The sequence below is a fragment of the Glycine max genome, chromosome 8 (assembly GCF_000004515.6).
Source record: "Glycine max cultivar Williams 82 chromosome 8, Glycine_max_v4.0, whole genome shotgun sequence".
Lineage (NCBI taxonomy): Eukaryota > Viridiplantae > Streptophyta > Magnoliopsida > Fabales > Fabaceae > Glycine > Glycine max.
Window position 1 is genome coordinate 13899541 of NC_038244.2, and position 23362 is coordinate 13922902.

At 35.9% G+C, this 23362-nt stretch overlaps 3 protein-coding genes and 1 pseudogene across 4 annotated transcripts; all 4 read left to right on the forward strand.

Moving 5' to 3' along the window:
• Window positions 1–626: 626 nt before the first annotated feature.
• On the forward strand, window positions 627–9053 carry LOC100816176 (DExH-box ATP-dependent RNA helicase DExH12). Its single transcript, XM_003531468.5, has 6 exons — window positions 627–781; window positions 882–3877; window positions 4277–4666; window positions 4741–7930; window positions 8623–8687; window positions 8775–9053. The coding sequence occupies exons 2-4, from the start codon at window positions 902–904 to the stop codon at window positions 7924–7926; spliced, it is 6552 nt and encodes a 2183-aa protein (XP_003531516.1). The 5' UTR covers window positions 627–781; window positions 882–901; the 3' UTR covers window positions 7927–7930; window positions 8623–8687; window positions 8775–9053.
• A 2115-nt stretch (window positions 9054–11168) lies between these two features.
• LOC113002490 (uncharacterized) lies at window positions 11169–11334 on the forward strand (annotated as a pseudogene).
• LOC100816696 (renalase) lies at window positions 11177–18532 on the forward strand. Of its 2 annotated transcripts, none has more exons than XM_014779051.3 (10): window positions 11177–11358; window positions 12746–12811; window positions 12905–13004; window positions 13703–13883; window positions 14943–15015; window positions 15109–15288; window positions 16536–16633; window positions 17044–17132; window positions 17223–17396; window positions 17983–18532. In XM_014779051.3, exons 2-10 carry the CDS (start codon window positions 12769–12771, stop codon window positions 18152–18154), a joined length of 1110 nt encoding a protein of 369 aa, XP_014634537.1. In that variant the 5' UTR covers window positions 11177–11358; window positions 12746–12768; the 3' UTR covers window positions 18155–18532. The 2 variants fall into 2 exon arrangements, with proteins under 2 accessions (XP_014634537.1, XP_014634538.1); XM_014779052.3 differs by lacking the exon at window positions 11177–11358 and adding an exon at window positions 12150–12615.
• A 1415-nt stretch (window positions 18533–19947) lies between these two features.
• Window positions 19948–22512, forward strand: LOC100499745 (uncharacterized). The gene is made up of 5 exons (NM_001248513.2): window positions 19948–20162; window positions 20653–20711; window positions 21593–21648; window positions 21754–21806; window positions 22300–22512. Exons 1-5 carry the CDS (start codon window positions 20006–20008, stop codon window positions 22392–22394), a joined length of 420 nt encoding a protein of 139 aa, NP_001235442.1. The 5' UTR covers window positions 19948–20005; the 3' UTR covers window positions 22395–22512.
• Window positions 22513–23362: the final 850 nt, after the last annotated feature.

Here is a 23362-nt window from a genome sequence, read left to right on the forward strand (position 1 = left end):
AATACATTTTTGTCTCTACAATTTAATCTTTTTTTCATTTTTGTTCTTGTAATTTTTTTTATTTTAAATTACATCTCACAATCTTAAGTGAAAGATCATATCTTATCATAAGCATTCTCAAAAGTTAAGTTTTAAATACATTTTTTATCCCTACAATTTAATATTTTTTTCATTTTTGTTATTGTAATTTTTTTGTTTTAGTCTGTCCAAAGTGTGATTATTTTATTTTTTATCCTTGAGGTATTTTAGATAACATTTTTTATTATTTGAAGTATTTTTTTCATTGTTCAAAATATTATCTAAAATACTTTAAAAATAAAATAATCACATCTTATAAGGACTGAAATATTTGCTGAATAAGAGGAAAAAATATATATTTAAACCTTTTCAAGATATGTCCAAATCTCATTGGTCTGGAAATTACATGATTTCAGATAAGGTATATGGCGATTTCAACCTTTGCTTAGTAACAAGGTGCGCATTAGAGTTACATGTTGAGGAAGGGCATTATTGTCCTCTGGGTGATGCAGGAAGCAATTGCCACTCAGCAATTCCATAAATCCAACTCCACATCTGCAACTAGGCCTTACAAGACAACCCAAATCAAACCCGTTCGTTTTCAATCGGGTCCATTTAGGCCCATTAACTCCACCGCCTTATTCTCATTTTTCATTACCACTCTCCCGTTCTCCCCAAACCCTTGATCCACTTTTCTTCTTCGTAGAAACAGACGTTGTCGCAGTAATGTCGTGAACGAAAGCCACGTTTCACACCAATAGCAGTATTTGCTTCTTCAAGCTCTTCAAACATTTCATATCGCATCGCTTCTTCATTTTCAATCGCTACTTAGGGATTCACTTTCACTTTTCCCCATCGTGCAGGTTTTTCTAGGGTTTTGCAAATGGCGCACCTAGGAGGAGGCGCTGAAGCGCACGCTCGTTTCAAGCAGTACGAGTACCGCGCGAATTCGAGTCTGGTCCTCACCACCGACTCGCGACCCCGCGACACGCATGAGCCCACCGGCGAGCCCGAGTCCCTGTGGGGGAAAATCGATCCCAAGAGCTTCGGTGACCGCGCTTACCGTGGACGGCCGCCGGAGCTCGACGAAAAGCTCGAGAAGGCGAAGAACAAGAAGAAGAAGAAAGACCGTGATGCTGCCGCTGATGATGCCACCGCTGTCCCCTCTAAGCGGCGTCGAGTCCAGCACGATAGCGTGCTCTCCACCTCCGATGACGGCGTGTACCAGCCGAAGACAAAAGAGACCCGCGCCGCCTATGAGGCGATGCTCAGCGTCATCCAGAACCAGCTCGGCGGCCAGCCCCTCAGCATTGTCAGCGCTGCCGCCGATGAGATCCTCGCCGTGCTAAAAAATGACACGGTTAAGAACCCTGATAAGAAGAAAGACATTGAGAAGCTTTTGAATCCTATACCTGGCCATGTTTTTGACCAGCTTGTGTCCATTGGGAAATTAATTACTGATTTTCAGGAGGTTGTGGATGTTCCCAATGGGAGTTCCGCGATGGATGGTGAGGAGGGGCTTGATGATGATGTTGGTGTTGCTGTTGAGTTTGAGGAGAATGAGGATGATGATGAGGAGAGTGATTTGGATATTGTGCAGGATGAGGAGGAAGATGATGAGGATGTCGCGGAGCCAAATGGTTCCGGGGCTATGCAGATGGGTGGAATTGATGATGAGGATATGGAGGAGGGTAATGAAGGGATGGGTTTGAATGTGCAGGATATTGATGCTTACTGGCTTCAGAGGAAAATCTCTCAGGCTTTTGAGCAGCAGATTGATCCGCAGCACTGCCAGAAGCTTGCGGAGGAGGTGCTCAAGATTCTGGCTGAGGGGGATGATAGGGAGGTGGAGAACAAGCTTTTGTTTCACCTTGAGTTTGATAAATTCAGCCTCATTAAGTTTTTGTTGCGGAATAGGTTGAAGATTGTGTGGTGCACGCGGTTGGCGAGGGCGCAGGACCAGGAGGAGAGGGAGAAGATTGAGGAGGAGATGAAGGGGACGGAGTTGCAGCCAATTTTGGAGCAGTTGCACGCAACAAGGGCTTCTGCAAAGGAGAGGCAGAAGAATTTGGAGAAGAGTATTAGGGAAGAGGCTAGGAGGTTGAAGGATGATACTGGTGGAGATGGAGATAAGGAAAGTAGGGATAGGAGCAGGAGGGGGGTTGCTGATAGAGATGGGGAGAGTGGATGGTTGAAGGGTCAGCGCCAGATGCTTGATCTTGATAGCATTGCTTTCACTCAAGGTGGTTTTTTCATGGCTAAAAAGAAGTGTGACCTGCCTGATGGGTCTTATAGGCATCTCAGCAAGGGTTATGAAGAGATTCATGTGCCTGCCTTGAAGGCTAAACCGCTTGATCCTAATGAGAAGCTCGTGAAGATATCTTCTATGCCTGATTGGGCACAGCCAGCTTTCAAAGGAATGACTCAGTTAAATAGGGTGCAGAGCAAGGTTTATGAGACTGCCCTTTTCAAGCCTGATAATCTTCTGCTCTGTGCTCCAACTGGGGCTGGAAAAACTAATGTTGCAGTGCTGACGATACTTCAACAAATTGCACGGCACAGGAATCCTGAAGATGGTTCGATTGACCATAGTGCTTATAAAATTGTTTATGTTGCACCTATGAAAGCTCTTGTGGCTGAGGTTGTTGGGAACTTGTCCAATAGATTGCAGGAATATGATGTTAAAGTTAGGGAGCTCAGTGGAGATCAGTCACTAACCCGGCAACAGATAGAAGAAACTCAGATTATTGTGACAACTCCTGAGAAGTGGGATATTATCACTCGAAAGTCGGGTGATCGCACTTATACACAGCTTGTAAAGCTTCTTATCATTGATGAGATTCATCTACTTCATGATAACAGAGGACCTGTTCTGGAAAGTATTGTTGCTAGAACGGTAAGGCAGATTGAAACCACAAAGGACTATATTCGGTTGGTTGGATTGTCTGCTACTCTCCCTAATTATGAAGATGTTGCATTGTTTTTGCGTGTTGATCTGAAGAAGGGGTTGTTTTATTTTGATAATAGTTATAGACCTGTTCCTCTTTCTCAACAGTATGTTGGAATCACAGTGAAGAAGCCACTTCAGAGGTTCCAGTTGATGAATGATATCTGTTATGAGAAAGTTATGGCCGTGGCTGGAAAACATCAGGTTCTTATCTTTGTACATTCAAGGAAAGAAACTGCCAAAACTGCTAGAGCCATCAGAGATGCTGCACTTGCAAATGACACTCTTGGTAGATTTCTTAAAGAAGACAGTGCAAGTCGTGAGATTCTTCATACTCATACTGATCTTGTCAAGAGCAATGATCTTAAAGATCTTCTGCCATATGGTTTTGCTATTCATCATGCTGGTATGACCAGGACAGATCGCCAGCTTGTTGAGGATCTCTTTGCTGATGGACATGTGCAAGTGTTGGTTTCTACTGCGACCCTTGCTTGGGGTGTGAATCTACCTGCTCATACAGTTATAATTAAAGGGACACAGATTTATAATCCCGAAAAGGGGGCCTGGACTGAATTAAGTCCTCTTGATGTGATGCAGATGCTTGGTCGTGCTGGAAGGCCCCAATATGACTCATATGGTGAGGGAATAATTGTTACTGGCCATAGTGAGTTGCAGTATTACCTCTCTCTTATGAACCAACAACTTCCTATTGAAAGTCAGTTTGTGTCCAAGCTGGCTGATCAGCTGAATGCAGAAATTGTTCTTGGTACTGTACAAAACGCTAGGGAGGCCTGTAATTGGATTGGATACACCTACTTGTATGTCCGTATGTTGAGGAATCCTTCATTATATGGTATAGCACCTGATGTCCTAACAAGAGATATAACATTGGAAGAGAGAAGGGCTGATTTAGTAAGCATCTCAGCACTCTAATTTATCACTATATAATTACTTGAACTAAAGCAGATGTGTTTGTAGTTATTTGATTTGTTTATTAGGTGTCTTTCTTCCTTTTTTTATTTTTTTGGCAATCTTTATCCGGTGTCTAAGAGATGTTTGTGCTTATCATTGACATGATTTACATAGAATTGCATGAGAAGGGAACCAAATATTCATTGGCTGTGAAAATTACTCATTCTAGTTAGAGATAGGTTCTTGGTCTTCTTTGGTAGTTTGATTTTTCTCCTTCAAATTTTTTCTTAAATGAATTTCAAATGATATTCAATATTGAATTTTTTTCTTGCCTGTTCATCCTGTCTTTTTTTATTTATTGGCTGATTTTGATCTTTATATCTTGCTGAAATTTTGCAGATTCATACGGCTGCAACCATCTTGGATAGAAATAATTTGGTGAAGTATGATAGGAAGAGTGGATATTTTCAGGTCACTGACTTGGGTCGTATTGCCAGCTACTACTACATAACACACGGATCCATATCCACATATAACGAGCATTTGAAGCCTACAATGGGGGACATAGAGCTTTGTCGATTGTTCTCTTTGAGTGAAGAATTCAAGTATGTAACAGTAAGGCAAGATGAGAAGATGGAGCTAGCAAAGCTTTTGGATCGTGTTCCCATCCCCATCAAGGAAAGTCTGGAAGAGCCTAGTGCTAAGATCAATGTTTTGTTGCAAGCCTACATTTCACAATTAAAGCTTGAAGGACTCTCGCTGACCTCTGATATGGTCTTTATAACTCAGGTTAGACTTCATTTATTCCCTTTGTTGAGTGATTAACTCTGGAAATGATACTGATTTTTTTTTCTTTCTTTCAGAGTGCTGGACGTCTTTTGCGAGCTCTTTTTGAGATTGTCTTGAAACGTGGCTGGGCGCAGTTGGCTGAGAAGGCTTTGAACTTATGCAAAATGGGGACCAAGAGGATGTGGAGTGTCCAGACACCTCTTCGTCAGTTCAATGGAATTCCAAGTGATTTATTAACGAAGTTGGAGAAGAAAGATTTGGCTTGGGAAAGGTATTATGACCTATCATCACAAGAGATAGGTGAACTCATTCGTGCACCGAAGATGGGAAGGACTCTTCATAAGTTTATCCACCAGTTTCCTAAATTGAACCTTGCTGCACATGTGCAGCCAATTACTCGCACAGTTTTGAGGGTGGAGCTGACGATAACTCCAGACTTTGCATGGGATGACAGAATTCATGGATATGTTGAACCTTTTTGGGTGATTGTTGAGGATAATGATGGAGAATATATTCTTCACCATGAATATTTTATGCTGAAAAAGCAATATATTGATGAGGACCACACACTGAACTTCACAGTGCCAATATACGAGCCTCTTCCCCCTCAGTACTTTATCCGTGTTGTTTCAGATAGATGGCTTGGATCACAAACTGTTTTACCCGTTTCTTTCAGGCATTTAATCTTACCTGAAAAGTACCCTCCACCAACTGAACTACTGGATCTGCAACCACTTCCTGTGACTGCCTTGCGAAATTCGTCATATGAATCTCTTTATAAGGATTTTAAGCATTTTAATCCTGTTCAGACACAAGTCTTCACAGTTCTGTATAATTCTGATGACAATGTCTTAGTTGCTGCTCCAACAGGGAGCGGTAAGACTATATGTGCAGAGTTTGCTATTTTGAGGAATCATCAAAAAGGGCCTGATAGTGTCATGCGTGTCGTTTATGTTGCACCCGTTGAAGCTCTTGCCAAGGAGCGGTATCGTGATTGGGAGAGGAAATTTGGAGGTGGTCTTAAATTGAGGGTGGTTGAATTGACTGGAGAAACTGCGACCGACTTGAAACTGCTTGAGAAAGGTCAGATTATTATTAGTACCCCTGAGAAATGGGATGCTTTATCTCGCCGCTGGAAACAGAGGAAACATGTTCAACAAGTTAGTCTTTTCATCATTGATGAGCTCCACTTGATTGGAGGTCAAGGAGGTCCTATTTTAGAGGTTGTAGTCTCCAGGATGAGATATATTGCCAGTCAGGTTGAGAACAAGAGTCGTATTGTGGCTTTGTCTACCTCACTTGCGAATGCAAAAGATCTGGGAGAATGGATCGGAGCTACCTCCCATGGCCTTTTCAATTTCCCCCCTGGTGTTCGTCCTGTGCCTTTGGAAATTCACATTCAGGGCATAGATATTACTAATTTTGAGGCAAGGATGCAGGCAATGACCAAGCCAACTTACACTGCAATTGTTCAACATGCCAAGAATGGAAAACCTGCTCTCATATTTGTACCTACAAGGAAGCATGTCCGACTTACAGCTGTGGATATGATTACATACTCAGGTGCAGACAGTGGGGAGAAGCCATTTTTATTGCGGTCAGCCGAAGAGCTTGAACCTTTTCTTGACAAGATTACTGACGAAATGTTGAAAGTTACTTTACGGGAAGGAGTTGGATACTTGCATGAGGGATTGAACAGTCTTGATCATGACATTGTGACTCAGCTATTTGAAGCTGGCTGGATACAAGTCTGTGTTTTAAACAGTTCCATGTGTTGGGGAGTGACTTTATTGGCTCATTTGGTAGTTGTGATGGGCACACAATACTATGATGGGCGGGAGAATGCACAGACAGATTACCCCGTTACTGATCTTCTGCAGATGATGGGTCATGCCAGCCGTCCTTTGGTAGACAATTCTGGAAAATGCGTCATCTTGTGCCATGCTCCTCGAAAGGAGTACTACAAGAAGTTTTTATATGAAGCTTTCCCGGTTGAAAGCCATCTTCACCACTTCTTGCATGATAACTTGAATGCTGAAATTGTTGCTGGAATTATTGAGAACAAGCAAGATGCTGTAGATTATCTTACGTGGACATTCATGTACAGGCGGCTCACACAGAATCCCAATTATTACAACTTGCAAGGAGTTAGTCACAGACATCTTTCTGATCACCTCTCAGAGATGGTGGAAAATACTTTGAGTGATTTAGAAGCGGGCAAGTGCATTACAATTGAGGATGATATGGAGCTTGCTCCTCTCAATCTTGGAATGATTGCATCCTATTATTACATCAGTTACACAACAATTGAAAGGTTTTCATCATCTGTGACTTCAAAAACTAAAATGAAGGGTCTTTTGGAGATTCTGTCTTCAGCTTCAGAGTATGCTCAGCTTCCAATACGACCTGGAGAGGAAGAGGTTGTTCGTAAGTTAATTAATCACCAGAGGTTTTCCTTTGAAAACCCCAAGGTTACAGATCCGCATGTTAAAGCTAATGCTTTGCTTCAGGCCCATTTCTCTAGGCAATTTGTTGGTGGGAACCTTGCATTGGACCAGAAGGAGGTGCTTCTTTCTGCAAATAGACTGCTTCAGGCAATGGTAGATGTGATATCGAGCAACGGTTGGCTGAGCCTGGCCTTACTTGCTATGGAAGTCAGTCAAATGGTGACACAGGGAATGTGGGAACGCGACTCCATGCTGCTTCAACTTCCTCATTTCACAAAGGATCTGGCTAAGAAATGCCAGGAGAACCCAGGGAAGAGTATAGAAACTGTGTTTGATTTATTAGAAATGGAGGATGAGGAGAGGCAAAAATTGTTGGGCATGTCAGATTTGCAGTTGTTGGATATTGCCCGATTTTGTAACCGATTCCCTAATATTGATTTGTCATATGAGGTGCTGGACAGTGACAATGTGCGGGCTGGGGAGGTTGTCACTGTGCTGGTCACTCTTGAGCGGGATTTTGAGGGAAGGACAGAAGTAGGACCTGTTGACGCTCCCAGGTATCCAAAAGCCAAGGAGGAAGGGTGGTGGCTCATTGTTGGTGATACCAAAACCAATCTGTTGCTTGCCATTAAACGGGTTTCCCTGCAGCGGAAATTAAAAGCCAAACTGGAATTTGATGCTCCTGCTGATGCTGGAAGGAAATCCTATTCGCTTTATTTCATGTGTGATTCATACTTGGGTTGTGATCAGGAGTATGGTTTCACCGTTGATGTTAATGCTGATGGCGGTGATGAAGATAGCGGCAGAGACTGAAAAGGTATCATCTGGACCACTGAAACATGATTTGCTTGGCAAATATACTTTGGACATTAATTAGCTTATTTTATTTATAAGTTAGGGATTTTGGGAGCATATAACGGAATGTTGAGTCAGTTTATTTTTATTCTGTTGACATCTACGTAATTTAAATCAATTTCTGGTGACAGCTTGATGTGTTATGTTACATGAGAAATCATAATTTCTAATGCAGTATCCCCTTCATACAACATTGTTAATTGGCTGAACATATCTGTTTGTACATCTTTGATTTCACAATTAAACTCTCACACTGCCACCATAAAAAGGCAAAAAGGATTCAACATTTGCTCTATTAAAATATCCATTGGGTTATGACAACTTTTTCTGACATCTAACACGTACAGCCAAGAATGCCTCTCTTACCATGATAATTCCTTGAACTTTTGTTGGATTCCAGAAGATCCTCCTTTAAGTAAATTTGATATATTTTTTCATTCACAATCAAGCCTATATATATATATATTATTGAAGTTAAACCTGGGACAGGGATACTCTAGATTTCCCTTGCATGTTCTTTTCTTTAATCATCGCTCTGCATTTATACAGCGGAAGTTGTATTCCCATCCCTCCCTGCCAAAGTGTGATTTTAGTACTCGACTCTCTTAATGCCTGTTATTTGACAAACTACCTTGTGTTTTGTCGGTTTTTCAGTTTCATGAAGCTTCGAATGCGAAGGACAATATTGTAGCACTGCTGAAAGATTGTATCTTATTCTGGTATATACACCATACTTCATCCATATGTACGATGTACTTGTTCCTTTGTAGTAATTATTACATGCTAACAATTGATAATTGTGGCAGGCTAAGGAAGAGATAATTGTAGCAGTAGGAAGTAACACCTGTAGCTGGAGGCTCACTATTTGCAGCATTAGGAAGTGGATAGGTTGCTTATTGAAGACGCTGGAGCCCTTTTTTGATTTTGCTTCGGAATGAACAGTAAGTTGTGTCATCGAAGGACGAAAGCAGAGTTTACTATTGTGGATGTTGGAGAACTAACTATAATATCTTAATGCTTGTTGTACGGCAGATTGTATAGATGTTTGTATTGCTTTTCGGTTATCTAAGTTAATTGTTCCCACATAATCAGTTCTTCTCGACATAGAAGTAACATGCACCAGCTCTTTTTGAGGATCTTACTGAGGATGTATTTTGGGATCTTTATTGGTTACTTCCATGTACTAGACGATACCTTGAAGTTAGCCATAAAAATCAACTATATTTTCTTTCCTTTGAACAATAGCGGTTTGATAATTGACGCAGAGGTTTAAGCTTTTATAATGATAAAAAATTGAGTGAAATGAAACCAGAAGCCATCTTCCATTAAACAGAGTAAAATGAAATTTTAAATAAAACTATAACATGAAATCAATTTCTTGTGCATTGTGCTATTATAGTTGAACAGCTGAAAGTTGCAACTTTGAAGTGTTTAATTAGATTGCAAAAGAGAATCGAGGAGAGGTTTTAAGAGCATCACATCAGTGAGTAGAAATTAATAGTAGGATAATACAATTTTATACGCCATACTATGTTTCATCGTGATAATAAGACGAGGGAACGTGATTTCCTTAACCATCAATCACGCTTGAGAATAAAATTGAAAATCATTTTCTGGGGGTCAAAAATTGGAAAACTCTTGTTTTTTTATTTGGCTCACTTTGGAGAAGGATTAAAAAGAGTATTTTGCAAATTTTTGGGATTAAAAAAGATAATTTTAAATTTGAAGGACTAAAGAAAATGATTCATGTTTAAGGGACTAAAAATATTTAAATCTTTATTATATTATGAAGGAAAGCTGTTTGTGAATTGTGACTATAACTTTTAGTCATTGTGACTGTAAAATCAGCTGCAAGCCTCCACAGAGTATGGAATGAAGAAGTTTCTTCAGAGCTGTCAACAGCGTGAGCACACGTTGCCAACAACCACCAAAATCTATACGATCAATCAGGTAACAACATTCATCAAAATCAGAGAATGGAGAGTCGCTAAAAAGAAAAAGATTGTTATGTCCATCCACACAAGTGAAACAACATTCTACACCCACATACCATAAGCTATCAAAGATGTGATCTTAACGTCATTGAGACGAATAAATTTGGGCCTACCATTATAAGGTAACATTTACCAGAGACAATACATCCAACAAAATCACCAATTAAACCAAGTTATTGAAAAGTTAATTTAATTGCCAGATATAATCTTCAAATCTTGATTAACAAACTAACTAACTTTCCAAAATTAGTTTTTTTTTGTTTAGTATAAGTCCAAAATTAGTTCTTAAGATAAGAATTATCCTCATTTATATACATTAATTTGACTTTGTTACTAGTCAATGTGAAATCTCTAATCCCATTTTAACCAAAAGTAACTCTTCCAAAGAGCCAATTTTTACTGCATCCTCATCCATAAAAGAACCTAAGCCAGCTGAAAGAATTAACTAGGTGCTCTAATGCATTCGGTAGAATAGCTACACCAATCAGAGATGGGGTTTTGTCAAGGAACCAATACAAGGAATGAATCCTAACTAAATCTAATCTAATCTAATAAATAAATAAATAAATAAAATCATAGCTGCCACTACTATAAATGATAGAAATGATTTCCAAATGAATTTGCATCAGAACATGCTACCTTTGTTTGTTAATTCATATGTCCCCTAACTTTCTATTCGTCAAACAATTTCTAACAATTTTCTTTCAAGGCTCTATGCAGAATATTTTCCAGCACTACATAACTTACTGTGTCCACTTGATAGCAGTCAAATTCGATGCAGAAAGGGCTCATATTTTTCTCTGGAATATTTGAAGATTCAAAACACTGAATCTAAGAACGACAACTATGTTGGTATATAACAAAAAACCTAGGAGCTAGAATACAATTTGGATGTCCGAGTTATAATATGAGCAACAAAATTAGCTTGCCACCAATCACATAATTACTTCTGTATTTCTTTTCAATTTTTTATGTGATATCGGCACCAACGTGGTCCGTGGATGATGAAACGAACACTATCAAACTCCTCAGTTGGAAGGAAGATGGGAAGATGACGAAAAGTTAGAAGAGCATAAAAACCAAGTCCTTCTGCTTATCTGGTGTTCAATGTTTAACTCCTCCTTGCCTAAGTCCCTCATCGCCGAGGAGAAAGAATGTGCGCCAAAGACTTGACTACAAAAGAAACAATCCGTGTGAGAACAAAGCATACCTTTCTCGGCCTTTTGGCTAAGATCAAGTGTAGTATCTGTTCTTATCAGTTTAATATCTGATATGTGGGTCAGGGGAGGATTCTTCACAGTAGCTTGCTGCTGGAATCATCATTTAGTGTCGCTCAAGTGTTGCACTACACCTTCGGCCTGCCACACCCCACCATTTCAGTTCTAACCTTAGTAAGGTAAGATATTTGTAGAATTTTGCTCTGTATTTGCAGATCTAATTTGTATTGAAAAATCAGTATGTTGCTACAAATCTTGAAACGCAGTAAAGAACAATAATAAATCTTACCGAGGAAAGTGGACTGATCATGTTACAACATGCTGGAACAAGTCGTTTCTTTTTCAATAAAATTAAAATAAAGCCAACGACAACAGGTGTGCATATCAGCAAAACATAAAAGGACTTTCAATACTAATTACACTATGTTTGGGGAAGGTGAGATAGGGGAGGGGGCGAAGATGAATTAATTCATTTTAGTTTCGTGAAGGTGAGTTCAAACAAAAATAACTCAAGTGACAAAATGTGTGGGGGATTCATGTTAAACGAAGTTTCAATGTGTTAACAAACATATACTAATAAAAGATTAATAATCTTAATAGATCACATCTTAATTACCAATGAAAGATTCTTCGAATAAGTTTTTTCTATTTTCAAAGATCATATTAATCACGAGTAAAATATTCATAAACTAACGGTATAATTTTTCTTTTTACAATATTCAATAGAAAATTTACATGCATTGTAAAGTTTGATGATATTTTCAATAATTATTTTAAAAATTACAGCAACCATAAGTTTTTTCGACAAAATAATTTCTCTTTAGTTGACAGTATAAAAAATAAATAAATTAATTACATCTATCTAATTTAAAAAATAATTAAAATATGTAAATTATATAAAAATACATTATTATTAATCACAATTTTCATGTATGATAAAATTATTAATTTTTGTAAAAATTATTCAAAAAATCAAACTATCAAATAATTTTTAATGGGATGCTAATAGTTTTTATTTCCCATCTCATGGAAAACTCTTTTTGTTTCGCTTAGTCCTACCTCTGCCTAGTAGGGGTATTTTAGTGATAGGTTCTATAGGTACTGGATGGCTAAATTTTGTAAAAAAAATATATGTTGTCAATAAATTAAATTTAGAAGTTGTTTGATTTAAAATTATGTTTTATTTTCTATTTAATTTTTGTTTAACAAAAAAAAGCTTGTATTTTCTTCATTTTTATTTTTACCCCCTTCATTTTCTTCAACTAAATAACCCATAAACCATCCAAAGAACCTGGTTACAAAAATTATTAACTATCTAGTTGTGTGTGTTATTCTTGTAAACACCATTAAAGTTACATGGATAGAACCATAGAAGATTATAAGGTATTAAGAAGATAAGAATTTTCCGAAGAAAAAAAAAAGTAGAAAGAAAGCTGGTAAGAATTTTCTTTGCTAATGATCCAAGTGCATTTACTAGTCTAAGCTACCTACCCTACCACCATGACCATTGCCAACGTTACAATTACTTCCTATGCCTTCCTTTTTCTCTATTATGGTATGTTTCAGAATCTATTAACAGCAAGGAAACCATGAGTAGCGCCGCCTTTAAGGTCGGTGTGTTGGGGAGTGGAAGTAAGCACTTCATCTGTGTGATCTTATTTTAATTTCAATTTTAGGATTTTATTGAACTAATTTTGTTTAATAATAATTAATGAATGGTGGCAGTTTCAGGAGCCGTGCGTGCTTCAACTCTTGCCAGAAATGGGGTTTCTGTTACTCTCTTTGAGTCAGCTAGAGGCCCTGGTGGACGCATGTCCCAAAGAAGGTTCTTTTTATTTATTTATTAATTAATTTTTTGGGTTCTCCCACCATTTATTTTAATGGGGTTCTGAGGAATTTTTTTTAAAATTATTTTTGATCGACAAAATTCTTGAACCCCACGACCTTTTCCTCTCTCGCTTATTTTTTACCACCAAGTCAACTTATAACTCGGTTACGTGGAATTGTTGTTTTAACAATTGGGAATATCAGGTTGAAGATGCTCAATTGATAAAAAGAGAATTTTTATATGTTTTCTATTATCTTTTTGAAAGTTCTTATTTTTTAAAGGAGAAAAAAAACAGATTTGGATTTTCTTGATTGCTATATATATTTTGATTGCTCTGAATATGTGGAATTAGGAAGGTCTTCTGTCAGGTCTTGGATTTTATAATTTGCGAGAACTTAAGACAAGAAGACTTGTTGCTCTTTGCAGTTGTTCAGATGGGTAGCAATATATAGCTTAATCTCTGTGTGAAATCTCTATTTCAATGGTTCTTCAATGTTTTAGTTTATATTATTTGAGGCAATTAGTATATTTTATAGAAATAGAAATTTGTTATTTTCTAGTTTGCTTTTTGGATACTATTGCTGATAGTCATTGTTTAGTTGAAGGTATAGCACATTTAATTTTGTTATTTCCTCGCTAATCATACTGAAATTTTGAAAGAGGATCCTAAATTTTCTCAATTTCTGGAAATCCAGAGAGAGAACTGAAGATGGGACGGAGCTGCATTTTGACCATGGTGCTCCATTTTTCTCGGTTAGCAAGTCTGAAGTTTTACATCTGGTTCAAGAGTGGGAATCAAGGGGTCTCGTAGCTGAATGGAAAGAGAAGTTTGCCTCGTTTGATTTTCACACACTTAAATTTAACAACATAGAGCAGGTTGACAAGTACTATTCTTATGCTTAAATTGTTTTCTGCAATATAAACGGCGTCTATTGTTTATGCAGTGTTGTATGCTTTTTTATTTTCTTTTATATAAATGGCATATATTGAATCTTATTATCTTAATGTATCTTCCTCTATGTTGTTGGTCACTCTCTATCCTGCTCTAAACAGTGTATTAATCTGGATTGGATTTATGTATATTTGTCATTTTCATACACAATTGAGTCTTTATAACATTTGTTCTATATTGCATTAATTAGTCATTGGTCTGCATACTGGACACATCTTCCTAAACCTGTAGCCAGGTTTGGGATTCAGGGCTGTAACAGGAAAGCAGTTTTCAATATAGCTGCCGCCAGATTGAAAGCCTTTTCTCCTTTCTAAACTGATTTTTGTCAGCATGTGTACTTAAAATTGATATATTGTGTCCCAGATTGGATTAGTTTGTAGCTTATGGAAGTTTTTCATTTGTAAAACGGAAAACCATACTATTAAGACCTTTCTAAGGAAATAGTGTTGAGCTCTATTAGGTTTACAGGTGTTTATGGAAAAGTTAGATGACAAAACTTCCTAAAAAAGTTGAAGTGTATAAGTTAATTTGAACTTATGTGAGGAGTCTAATTCATTTTACCTCTTTGATTCATTTATTTTCGTTTCTTATAAATGCTTGCTGAGAAGTTTTTTTAAACTAGCTCTATACGTACTTTGTATGCAGTTTACAGTTCAGTAAAAAATTATATTTAGTATGCAAATACAAAAACTGTAATGGAGATTTTTGGCATAGGTACATTTGAGTTTGGAAAATAATGATATAATCCCCCCAGTCTTGGTCCCTGAAAATATTAATACTATATGGGTGAAAATATACATCTTAGCAACACCTTAGAGTTTCGATATTAGAAAAACAGAGATTTGCTATCATGGTTAACTTCCATTTCAAAATGTTATGTATTTATTCAAATTATGCAGAAGACATGACTTGCAACAAAACCTTATATATCTGAGAACACTTTTATCTGAATAGTTGTTTCTCTGACTGGAAAAATTTATTAGGAAGGATCAAGCAAGAGATATGTGGGTGTTCCGGGCATGAATTCTATATGCAAAGCATTATGCAATGAGAGTGGTATCTACTGGATTCCTTATATTATTTAGTATTGTTGTTCAGAGTTGAATGTGAATGAGTAGAAAGCTTATTCATTTTTTTTCTCATTGTTAGGTGTGGAAAGCAAGTTCGGTGTGGGTATTGGAAGAATTGAATGGTTGCATGATGAGAAACTGTGGTCATTGATAGGGGTGGATGGACAAAATCTTGGTCAATTTAAGGGGCTTGTTGCATCAGACAAGAATATAGTTTCTCCCAGGGTTGCAGAAGTGACAGGAAGGACGCCACCACTTGGTATGAATATGACGGTTTTCTTTTCCTGGCTCTCTTTATTTTTCCATGCGATCCCTCATTTGTTTTATCTTTTTGAGGAGATAATGTTGGGCTCTGTTAATATTCAATAGGTCTTTCTGTCAGAAAGTCAGCTATGCAGAGAACCATTTAGCTTGTATTTGCTTTTAAACAATTTAGTGAAGGAACCTGGCAAAAAAGAATAGAAGTGACTGGAGAAGATTAAGGGTGTATTTGGTTTAGAGGATGGAAATAGAAGAGAATTTTTTTAATTAGAGTGTAAAAGGTGTGGGTCCCACATGGAAAGTATAAAATTTCTCTCCTATTTCTCTCCTCCCACCCTAAACCAAACACAACCTAACTGGTATTGGTCAATTGCCATGCCAATAAACATATTCTGCCTCTTTTTCCTTGAGTTATTGATCAATTTATTTTAAAGGTTATTGTCCATTGTAAAAAATTTCTACGAAAATGATGAATGTGAATCCCAAAAGGCGCCTTTGATAAATCATGACTTCATTAGTTTTTAAGTATCAGCTTTAGTTGGACCTCCTGCTGCATCTTTTTTGACGTATTTTACCTAATTTCATTGATTTGTACCGTCTTCATATTGTGCTTCAGTGAGATGTCTTGTGAAACAGGCTCTTCTAAGAGCAGGCTTGAGGTTGAGGGCACTTGAGAAATAGTTGAAGTTATGAAAAACTGAGGATGACTTTGTGTCTGATTTAAGAGACCAGATTCAAATATATATATGTTGGAATGCTTTCCTTGATATCAGTCACTGGCAGCACTGGGCTACATCCAAGATATAAACACATTGGTTGTAGAGATTATAGGAGACATGAATATGATTTTACTGTCAGCTGTTGTTTTCCTTCAATTGTTAAACTCAACTAGTACTAGAAGGATGATGTGTTTGATGTAAATTATTTTAATGTTATGCTAGAGAGCATGGATATAAATCCAATTGAGAAGTGTTTCTTTCACTTTTCATTTTTTTGATAATCTAGAAAGTTGAGAGGGATTAACAATTTCTTGCCAGATTGCAATACACATAAAACGTTTCTTATACAATTGACCAGCTAAAGATTCTTTTACTAAAACCAATATATTTGGAGTTTGATGATTTAATCAAAGTTAAATTTGCGTAAATCAATTAATATTAGATTCAACATGCATTTGAACTTGAAGATCTGGAGAGTATGGAATATAATTTGACTATGCTTTACACTCCAATGTGAGGGATGCAGATATAAAATTGGTGCCAGAGTTGTCAGAAAAGTTGCTTGATCTTCCTGTTAAGCCATGTTTCATTGTAATGCTGGCATTTGCAGAGCCTCTATCAACGGTATGATATAGCTATGCAACTCCCAAACTATCATTAAATTCTTTAAGTTTGCTAATATATGGATTGGATATGACTCATCTGATTTTGGATTCATTTCATCACTCATGCTTGGCTTTGGCGAGATGATTCTTCATTTCATCACTCTTGCTAATATAGTGTGTAACCATGTTAAAAAGTCATGTAGCTTGATATCTACTATCTACTATATAAAACAACTAAAAAATGAGTTTGGAAAGGTTAATGTGGTAATTTTGGCAACCAACAAATTCAAAAGTATAATGCAAACTAACTATCCTGAAAATCAACTTGAGATGGTTTTAATGCTGAGTATTTTAATCTTCCATTTAGTTCTGTTTTCCTGTGACATAGAATTGAAGATCTTAGTCTACAAAATTCATCTTATGATTCAGGTTCCAGTCAAAGCCTTTTCTTTTGAAAATTCTGAAGTTTTAAGCCAGGCTTATTGTGATAGCAGCAAGCCAAACCGTTCTACTACAAGGTATTTATAGTGTTGCATTGCATTAGTGTAACAAATATACTGTAACTTCAGTTTTCATTGTTAACGGGGCGGTAACTGGTATCTCCACAGTGAAAGATGGGTTCTTCATTCTACAGCAGAATACGCAGAAGATATAATTGCTCAAACTGGACTCAAGAAGCCCTCAGACATTACACTCAACAAAGTGGCCGAACAGCTTTTGCAAGAATTTCAAAGCACGGGGCTTATCACATCTCAACCATTTTTCAAGAAAGCCCATAGATGGTAAGTAACTAAGAATAGATGTATATAGAAGCTCTGAGTTGACTGCTATTTCTCATGTCATGACTCAAGGACATCTATGATACATCTAGCATTACACTTAATTTTAGTGGAGTTACTGTAGGATATCATTAGATGGTGGATTCTGATTCATTTGTACTTATTATTCATTAATCTTTTCACATTTTAGAAACTCGGTTGCCTTCACCTCTGGTTGATAGTTATATAAATCTTGTCATGGAAAACATTTTTTTTCTTAAAAAAGTTTTGATCTATGGAATATCCCTGCATGTATTTGAGGTCACACCTTTGCATGATGAGAACTAACTAAGTTAATTTTGAAATCAGATCACTAATTACAGGTTTAAGATAAAGGCGAAATAACTAGGGCTACATTAATGGATGAAAGCTAGCTTGTCAGAGAGCACTGTGCTGATGTTTAAAATAATATCAGTATATTTTAGTTTTCCTTCATCTTCTTTGACATTAGAAACTGAAGAGAATTTCAATAATAATAATAAGGCTGCATGCATGCATTTCCATTCTATGTTTATGATGAGAAGGTTTTCTTTTTCTTTTTATTTTGCAGGGGGAGTGCATTTCCTGCTGCTAGTATTGCCCAAGAGGAAAAATGTCTTTGGGACAGAAACAAGAGACTAGCTATCTGTGGAGACTTCTGTGTCAGTCCCAATGTTGAAGGTGCCATAGACAGTGCCTTCGCAGCAGCATTAAGGCTTAAAGATAGTGTCAGCTCTTTATAGTTGGAGCATTACAATCTGTAGTTCTCCAAACCTTGCATGCCTTTATTTCAGTTTTTTCTCCTGGGAAAACGTGTTCAAAATTTCTTTTAAGACATTTCTGTATTACTAAACGCGAACAAATTTCCCTTCTACGACGAAGCCTTGCACACTACAAAGTATGAGAAAGAGGTACAGGGTGGTTGCACTTTGCCGTGCCAAGTTTGCAGGAAAATGGTGATGAAACCACCTTTGAAATCAAACAGTGTTGAGTTTAGTCTTAACAACAAAAAATAAGGTAAACATATGTTAAGTGCACTAGATGATGGCCTAATGTACTGTAATTCTGAATTTGTGATCATGTTATTTCCTTTTAGTTATAACTAAAATACATTTCAGAAAGCACCATGGCTTGACCCAACAAATATCAAAATATCATCATCCCACATGTAATGGTTATTTTCAAATACAGATATGTGCGTGTGTGCTAGGTTTATTTATTTCATTGGAATAATGTTATTTGATTTAATTTTATCTAAAAACAGCTTAATTTTTATATGCTTGAGAAGTTGGAATTTTCCTACAGGGTCCTGAATTATATCATAAGTTGGAGAAGTTGGTTTTGCTCTAATGGAGGGGACAGAGAGACTATGTTAGTATTTCCAATGCCATCCCATTACAATCAGGACAAAACAACCACACCAATAAATCCTTCATAAGCCTGATTTGCAAAAACTTTTTGCACTCCCACTATTGTTTCCTGCACTTCCCATAATTGCATTACAAAATGAACTTGCCGGAAAACAATGAGAAGCGCAGAAAGCAACAGCCTGATAGCTATCATAGCTTGATGATGGATTGAACTTTCAGAATTTAGGATCCTCTATGACAAGGAGTTAAGGGACAAGCCCTTTTAGGTTTTGTTGCCGAACTAACATGTAATACAAACCAAGTCAATCAAAAGACATGGATGGATTTTAAAATGTCAAAGGAAGTAGAGCTAGGATCATCTTAGAGTTTAAAATAAGTTTTTATTTTATATTTTAGTTTTTAAATTTAATTATTTATTGTTATTTTAGTTTTAAAAGTACGATAATATTAGTCATATGAGTTTTTAAATTCTAGACTAAAGTGAGTTACATATTAAATTTTCAAGATATTTTTAAATTCTGGACTAATATATATGTACTACACATCAATTTTTTTATACTAACAAAATTATTTATTGTCATGCTAGTCACTGTGTTTTTTTATTGTATTGTTTATGTATTCAGCCTATGATTATGAATGAAATAATGAGATCTTTCCTTAAAAAACCAAAATTATTTACTAATATTGATAGTATAACCTTATAAATTAAAATTTATATTAATAATTTAATTTCTATTAAAAAATGTTATGTTAACGAAAGCTAAGGGAATAACTAACCATTATAACTTTTTATTTTATTTCATTTCTCTTAATTAAGAATTTATTTCGTCCATTCTCTTTTTAACTGCAATTCTACAGTAGTTTTCAACTTAAAACATTGATATGTTGGAAACCTCACTTTTTTTTCCACCAGAAAAAAATAAATAAAAATCCGTTGTATTTTTCGTGGAAGGAATATCCACGTTTCTTTCATCAAGATGGATGTTGAAGATTTTGTTTGCACATCCATATTCATAAAAAAACAGGTGAAAAATTGATCTCATTGAGATAATGTTTACATTATCATATCCTGGCACTCTACCACAAATGCCATGCCACGTGCCACCAAAGCAATCACAAATACGTGGCCACTATTATTATTATCACTTGTTTTTGTTTCCCATAGCATAGAAGAAGCAGAAAGAGAAGCATTAGCAAAAGCAAGAAGAACTAGTCTAAGCAGAAATGGCCTCTTCAGTGATGGCATCTGTGGCCCTCAAACCTGCCCCTTTCACTGTTGAGAAGTCCTCAGTTAGAGGCCTTCCCTCCCTCTCAAGGAACTCCTCTTCATTCAGAGTTGTGGCCAGTGGTGGCAAGAAGATCAAGACTGACAAGCCTTATGGTTAGTATATATACAGGATATGTCTTTTCAGAAACTTTACTTTAGCCAGTTACATCATCGTCGCTGTATTTTAAAATAATTATAGTTATAACTTATTCAAGTACTTTTGAAACATTTAAATATGTATACAGCAAAATGAATTGGATGGTTAAAAAAAATCTAAAGTTAAATCCTTTCAATTGACAAAAACCAAAAAATCTAATAATTAACATTTTTCTATAAGAAAAACACACACACATATGTATATGGGATTTGTATACATACTTGTTTATCACAAACCGTACTACGTTAGCAAGTTACATGATTGTCGGCATTTTTTAAAATATTTTTATTTATAACTTGGTATAATATTTTTTATATAAAAAAAAAGATGAAGTACGTTAGCAAATATATATATATATATATATATATGTTGAGTTGGGGGGTTGTGGTGGGTATGGATTACTCTTTCACTTGTTAATTTTTGTTGCTTTTATGTGATTTTTTGCAGGAATTAATGGTGGCATGGCTTTGAGGGAAGGAGTTGATGCATCTGGCAGGAAAGGAAAGGTTTGTGCCTCATTAAATCTTAGTACATAATTAACAATATGTTTTTTTGTTAAAATGATTTCATTCCTCTAAACTGGGGGTATAAGTCAAGTAATATAGTCATTGATGAGAAAATCAACACTTCTTGTCCGTTCTGTCTTTCTCTGAGAGTGAGGGTAGCAGTTCTATGCATTCATGATTTGTTATGTAAGTGCATAAAATCATTAGTTTGAAATATTTCACACACACATTAAGTTTGGTTTTCAGTTGAGAGACCTCCAACGTCTATTAAAAAAGCTCTTGTTTGATTTTCAGTTGGATTCGACCGTAAACCGAGTTTTGCCTCAATTTTGTCTTGAAACTTAGTTTGAAATAGAAGAAAAGGAAGAGTTGTTTTCGCAAACTCAATCTACAAAATGAATTTCACTCTAACTTAAGTTTGCAAACTTTAATCCAAACATGTATTATACTAACGAACTACATAAAAGTTAACAGCAATAATATCCTGTAAAGTGGTTTTAATATGATATTTATTGCTCTTACTTTTAAGTAACGAACTACATAAAAGGAAAAGAAAATACTAATTTAAACTAATTGTCCTGTTTATAGTTAATTGAACATGGGTACTACTTCTTGTTATAGAATAATATGCACCGACAAAAAAAAACAGTTTTAATGTTATCTAACAAATCATTTAAATTACTTTAAAATAATATTTTAAAAGTTAACAGCAAAACTCTTTGTCTGTAATATAAAATCATTCACACATCTTTTAATGTTGAATTTCTAGAAGAGACAAATGATTTTTTTGGTACAAGAAGAGATAAATAATTTAAACCTTTGAGATTGCTGGCGGTATTTACTACATTATTCTTCTAATTAACTTCCAAACATCAATTCAGGGAAAGGGCGTTTACCAGTTTGTAGACAAATACGGTGCTAATGTCGATGGTTACAGGTAATTATAAGATCTATATTATTTAAAATTTATAAATTATTTTCATTCGTTTGTGTATAAATTAACCTACTCAATCAAATTGAATTTGCCTGATTTATTATGCAGTCCTATCTACGACACCAAGGACTGGTCTCCAACCGGTGATGTCTACGCTGGCGGTAAGAAACTTTCATTTTGGATAACTTCAATGCCTTAAATTTGACATCCAAGAAAAAAATAGCATGAAAGTGCGAGATAAAGAGAATAGAGATAATTTTTAATATACTTGTAAAAAAATTCACTCATTACTCATTGGAAAGTAAGGTATATTAACTAATGTAAGTTATGAAAATTCCGAGGATATAGCTCAGTTGATTGAGAATAATTGCATGAGTTGCTATAAATTTCATGTATTTCTCTTTGATTATTACCAATAAAAAAATATTATGGAAATTGGTATCTTTACTTTTTAGTTGTTCATTGTAGAGAATCCTTGTGCTTAAAGGAGCATTTTCCCTATTCATTTGTAACTTTGTGTTTCAACTTTCAACACTTTTGGATGAGTAGTTTATCATAGTCAATTTTTCTAATGTTTTGATTATGATTAGAATTTTTTTCCCACTATCAATAGCTTATCATAATAATAATAATATTTCTTATATATATATGCAGGTACGACTGGCTTGGCTATCTGGGCTGTGACTCTACTTGGTCTTCTTGCTGGTGGTGCACTTCTTGTCTACAACACAAGTGCTTTGGCGCAATAAACTTTGCAAATCGATGTTTTAAGCTCAAACTTAGTCCATGTAACTATCTAAAAATGAAGAATTATTCATGAAGTACTTTGTGGATACGTGTTCCTTCTGTTCTATAAATGTGTGGATGTGAAAAATCTTGTGTTGTTAATCATGCTTCTTCATCAGAGTCTCCCATTTGTTTCTCAATATGTGAATCTCGTGCATAGCTAGCTTGCATTTCTGGTGATTAGTAATAAGAAAATATTATACGCAGCAAGAATATAAAGCATAGTACTGTACCAATTGATCATTAGTCGAATGGTTTGAAAATGCCAACCATTTGTATTCTAACTATATTACATAGGATTTGTATATATAAAAAAAAAACTATATTACATAGGACAACTTATAAATGCTGTGTGGCCTTTGATTATAATAGGTAGGTAGTGTTGTTTTATAATGAAAACATGTTATATTTTCATTGATGAATTGTTATACTTGTATTTTCATTACAAAAACATCATAAAAATTGCTTTAGTCTTTGTCGATTTACAACGCAAGACCTTGATTTAAACATAGGTTATGTTCTTATTTCGCCCACCACATTTTCTATGGGCGCAATTCTTTCAAGGGTGTTTTACTCCTAGGAACGTAAACTTTGAAATAAATCGTTCCATATGGTACCAGTTTTTTATTCTCAAGCATTATTGATTGATTGATAGGGAAATCGCGCCTCTTTGTCTTAATTTTCATTATCACGATTAAGGTTGTGTTATATTTTCATAGTCACTGCGTAAAATAATAGTATCATCCTACTACTAATTTATACTCCCACACTACACAACCTCTCATCAATTATCTTTGGAATCTTAGCCTCCGCATTGCTTTGAAATTGGTCACTCGGTGTTTTAATGGAAAAATGGCTTTCCGTTTCATTTCGCTCAATCAACTTGATGCTTTGAATTCAATCCTTTGGCTTTCTATTCATTCATGACGAT

Coding starts and splice junctions, on each gene's coding strand:
- LOC100816176 (XM_003531468.5), top strand. CDS start 902: ATGGCGCACCTAGGAGGAGGCGCTGAAGCGCACGCTCGTTTCAAGCAG. Junction 3,878..4,276: donor AAGAGAGAAGGGCTGATTTA/GTAAGCATCTCA, acceptor GAAATTTTGCAG/ATTCATACGGCTGCAACCAT. Junction 4,667..4,740: donor ATATGGTCTTTATAACTCAG/GTTAGACTTCAT, acceptor TCTTTCTTTCAG/AGTGCTGGACGTCTTTTGCG.
- LOC100816696 (XM_014779051.3), top strand. CDS start 12,769: ATGAGTAGCGCCGCCTTTAAGGTCGGTGTGTTGGGGAGTGGAA. Junction 15,289..16,535: donor AGGAAGGACGCCACCACTTG/GTATGAATATGA, acceptor TGAGGGATGCAG/ATATAAAATTGGTGCCAGAG. Junction 17,397..17,982: donor TTCAAGAAAGCCCATAGATG/GTAAGTAACTAA, acceptor TTTATTTTGCAG/GGGGAGTGCATTTCCTGCTG.
- LOC100499745 (NM_001248513.2), top strand. CDS start 20,006: ATGGCCTCTTCAGTGATGGCATCTGTGGCCCTCAAACCTGCCCCTTTC. Junction 20,163..20,652: donor CAAGACTGACAAGCCTTATG/GTTAGTATATAT, acceptor GATTTTTTGCAG/GAATTAATGGTGGCATGGCT. Junction 21,807..22,299: donor CGGTGATGTCTACGCTGGCG/GTAAGAAACTTT, acceptor ATATATATGCAG/GTACGACTGGCTTGGCTATC.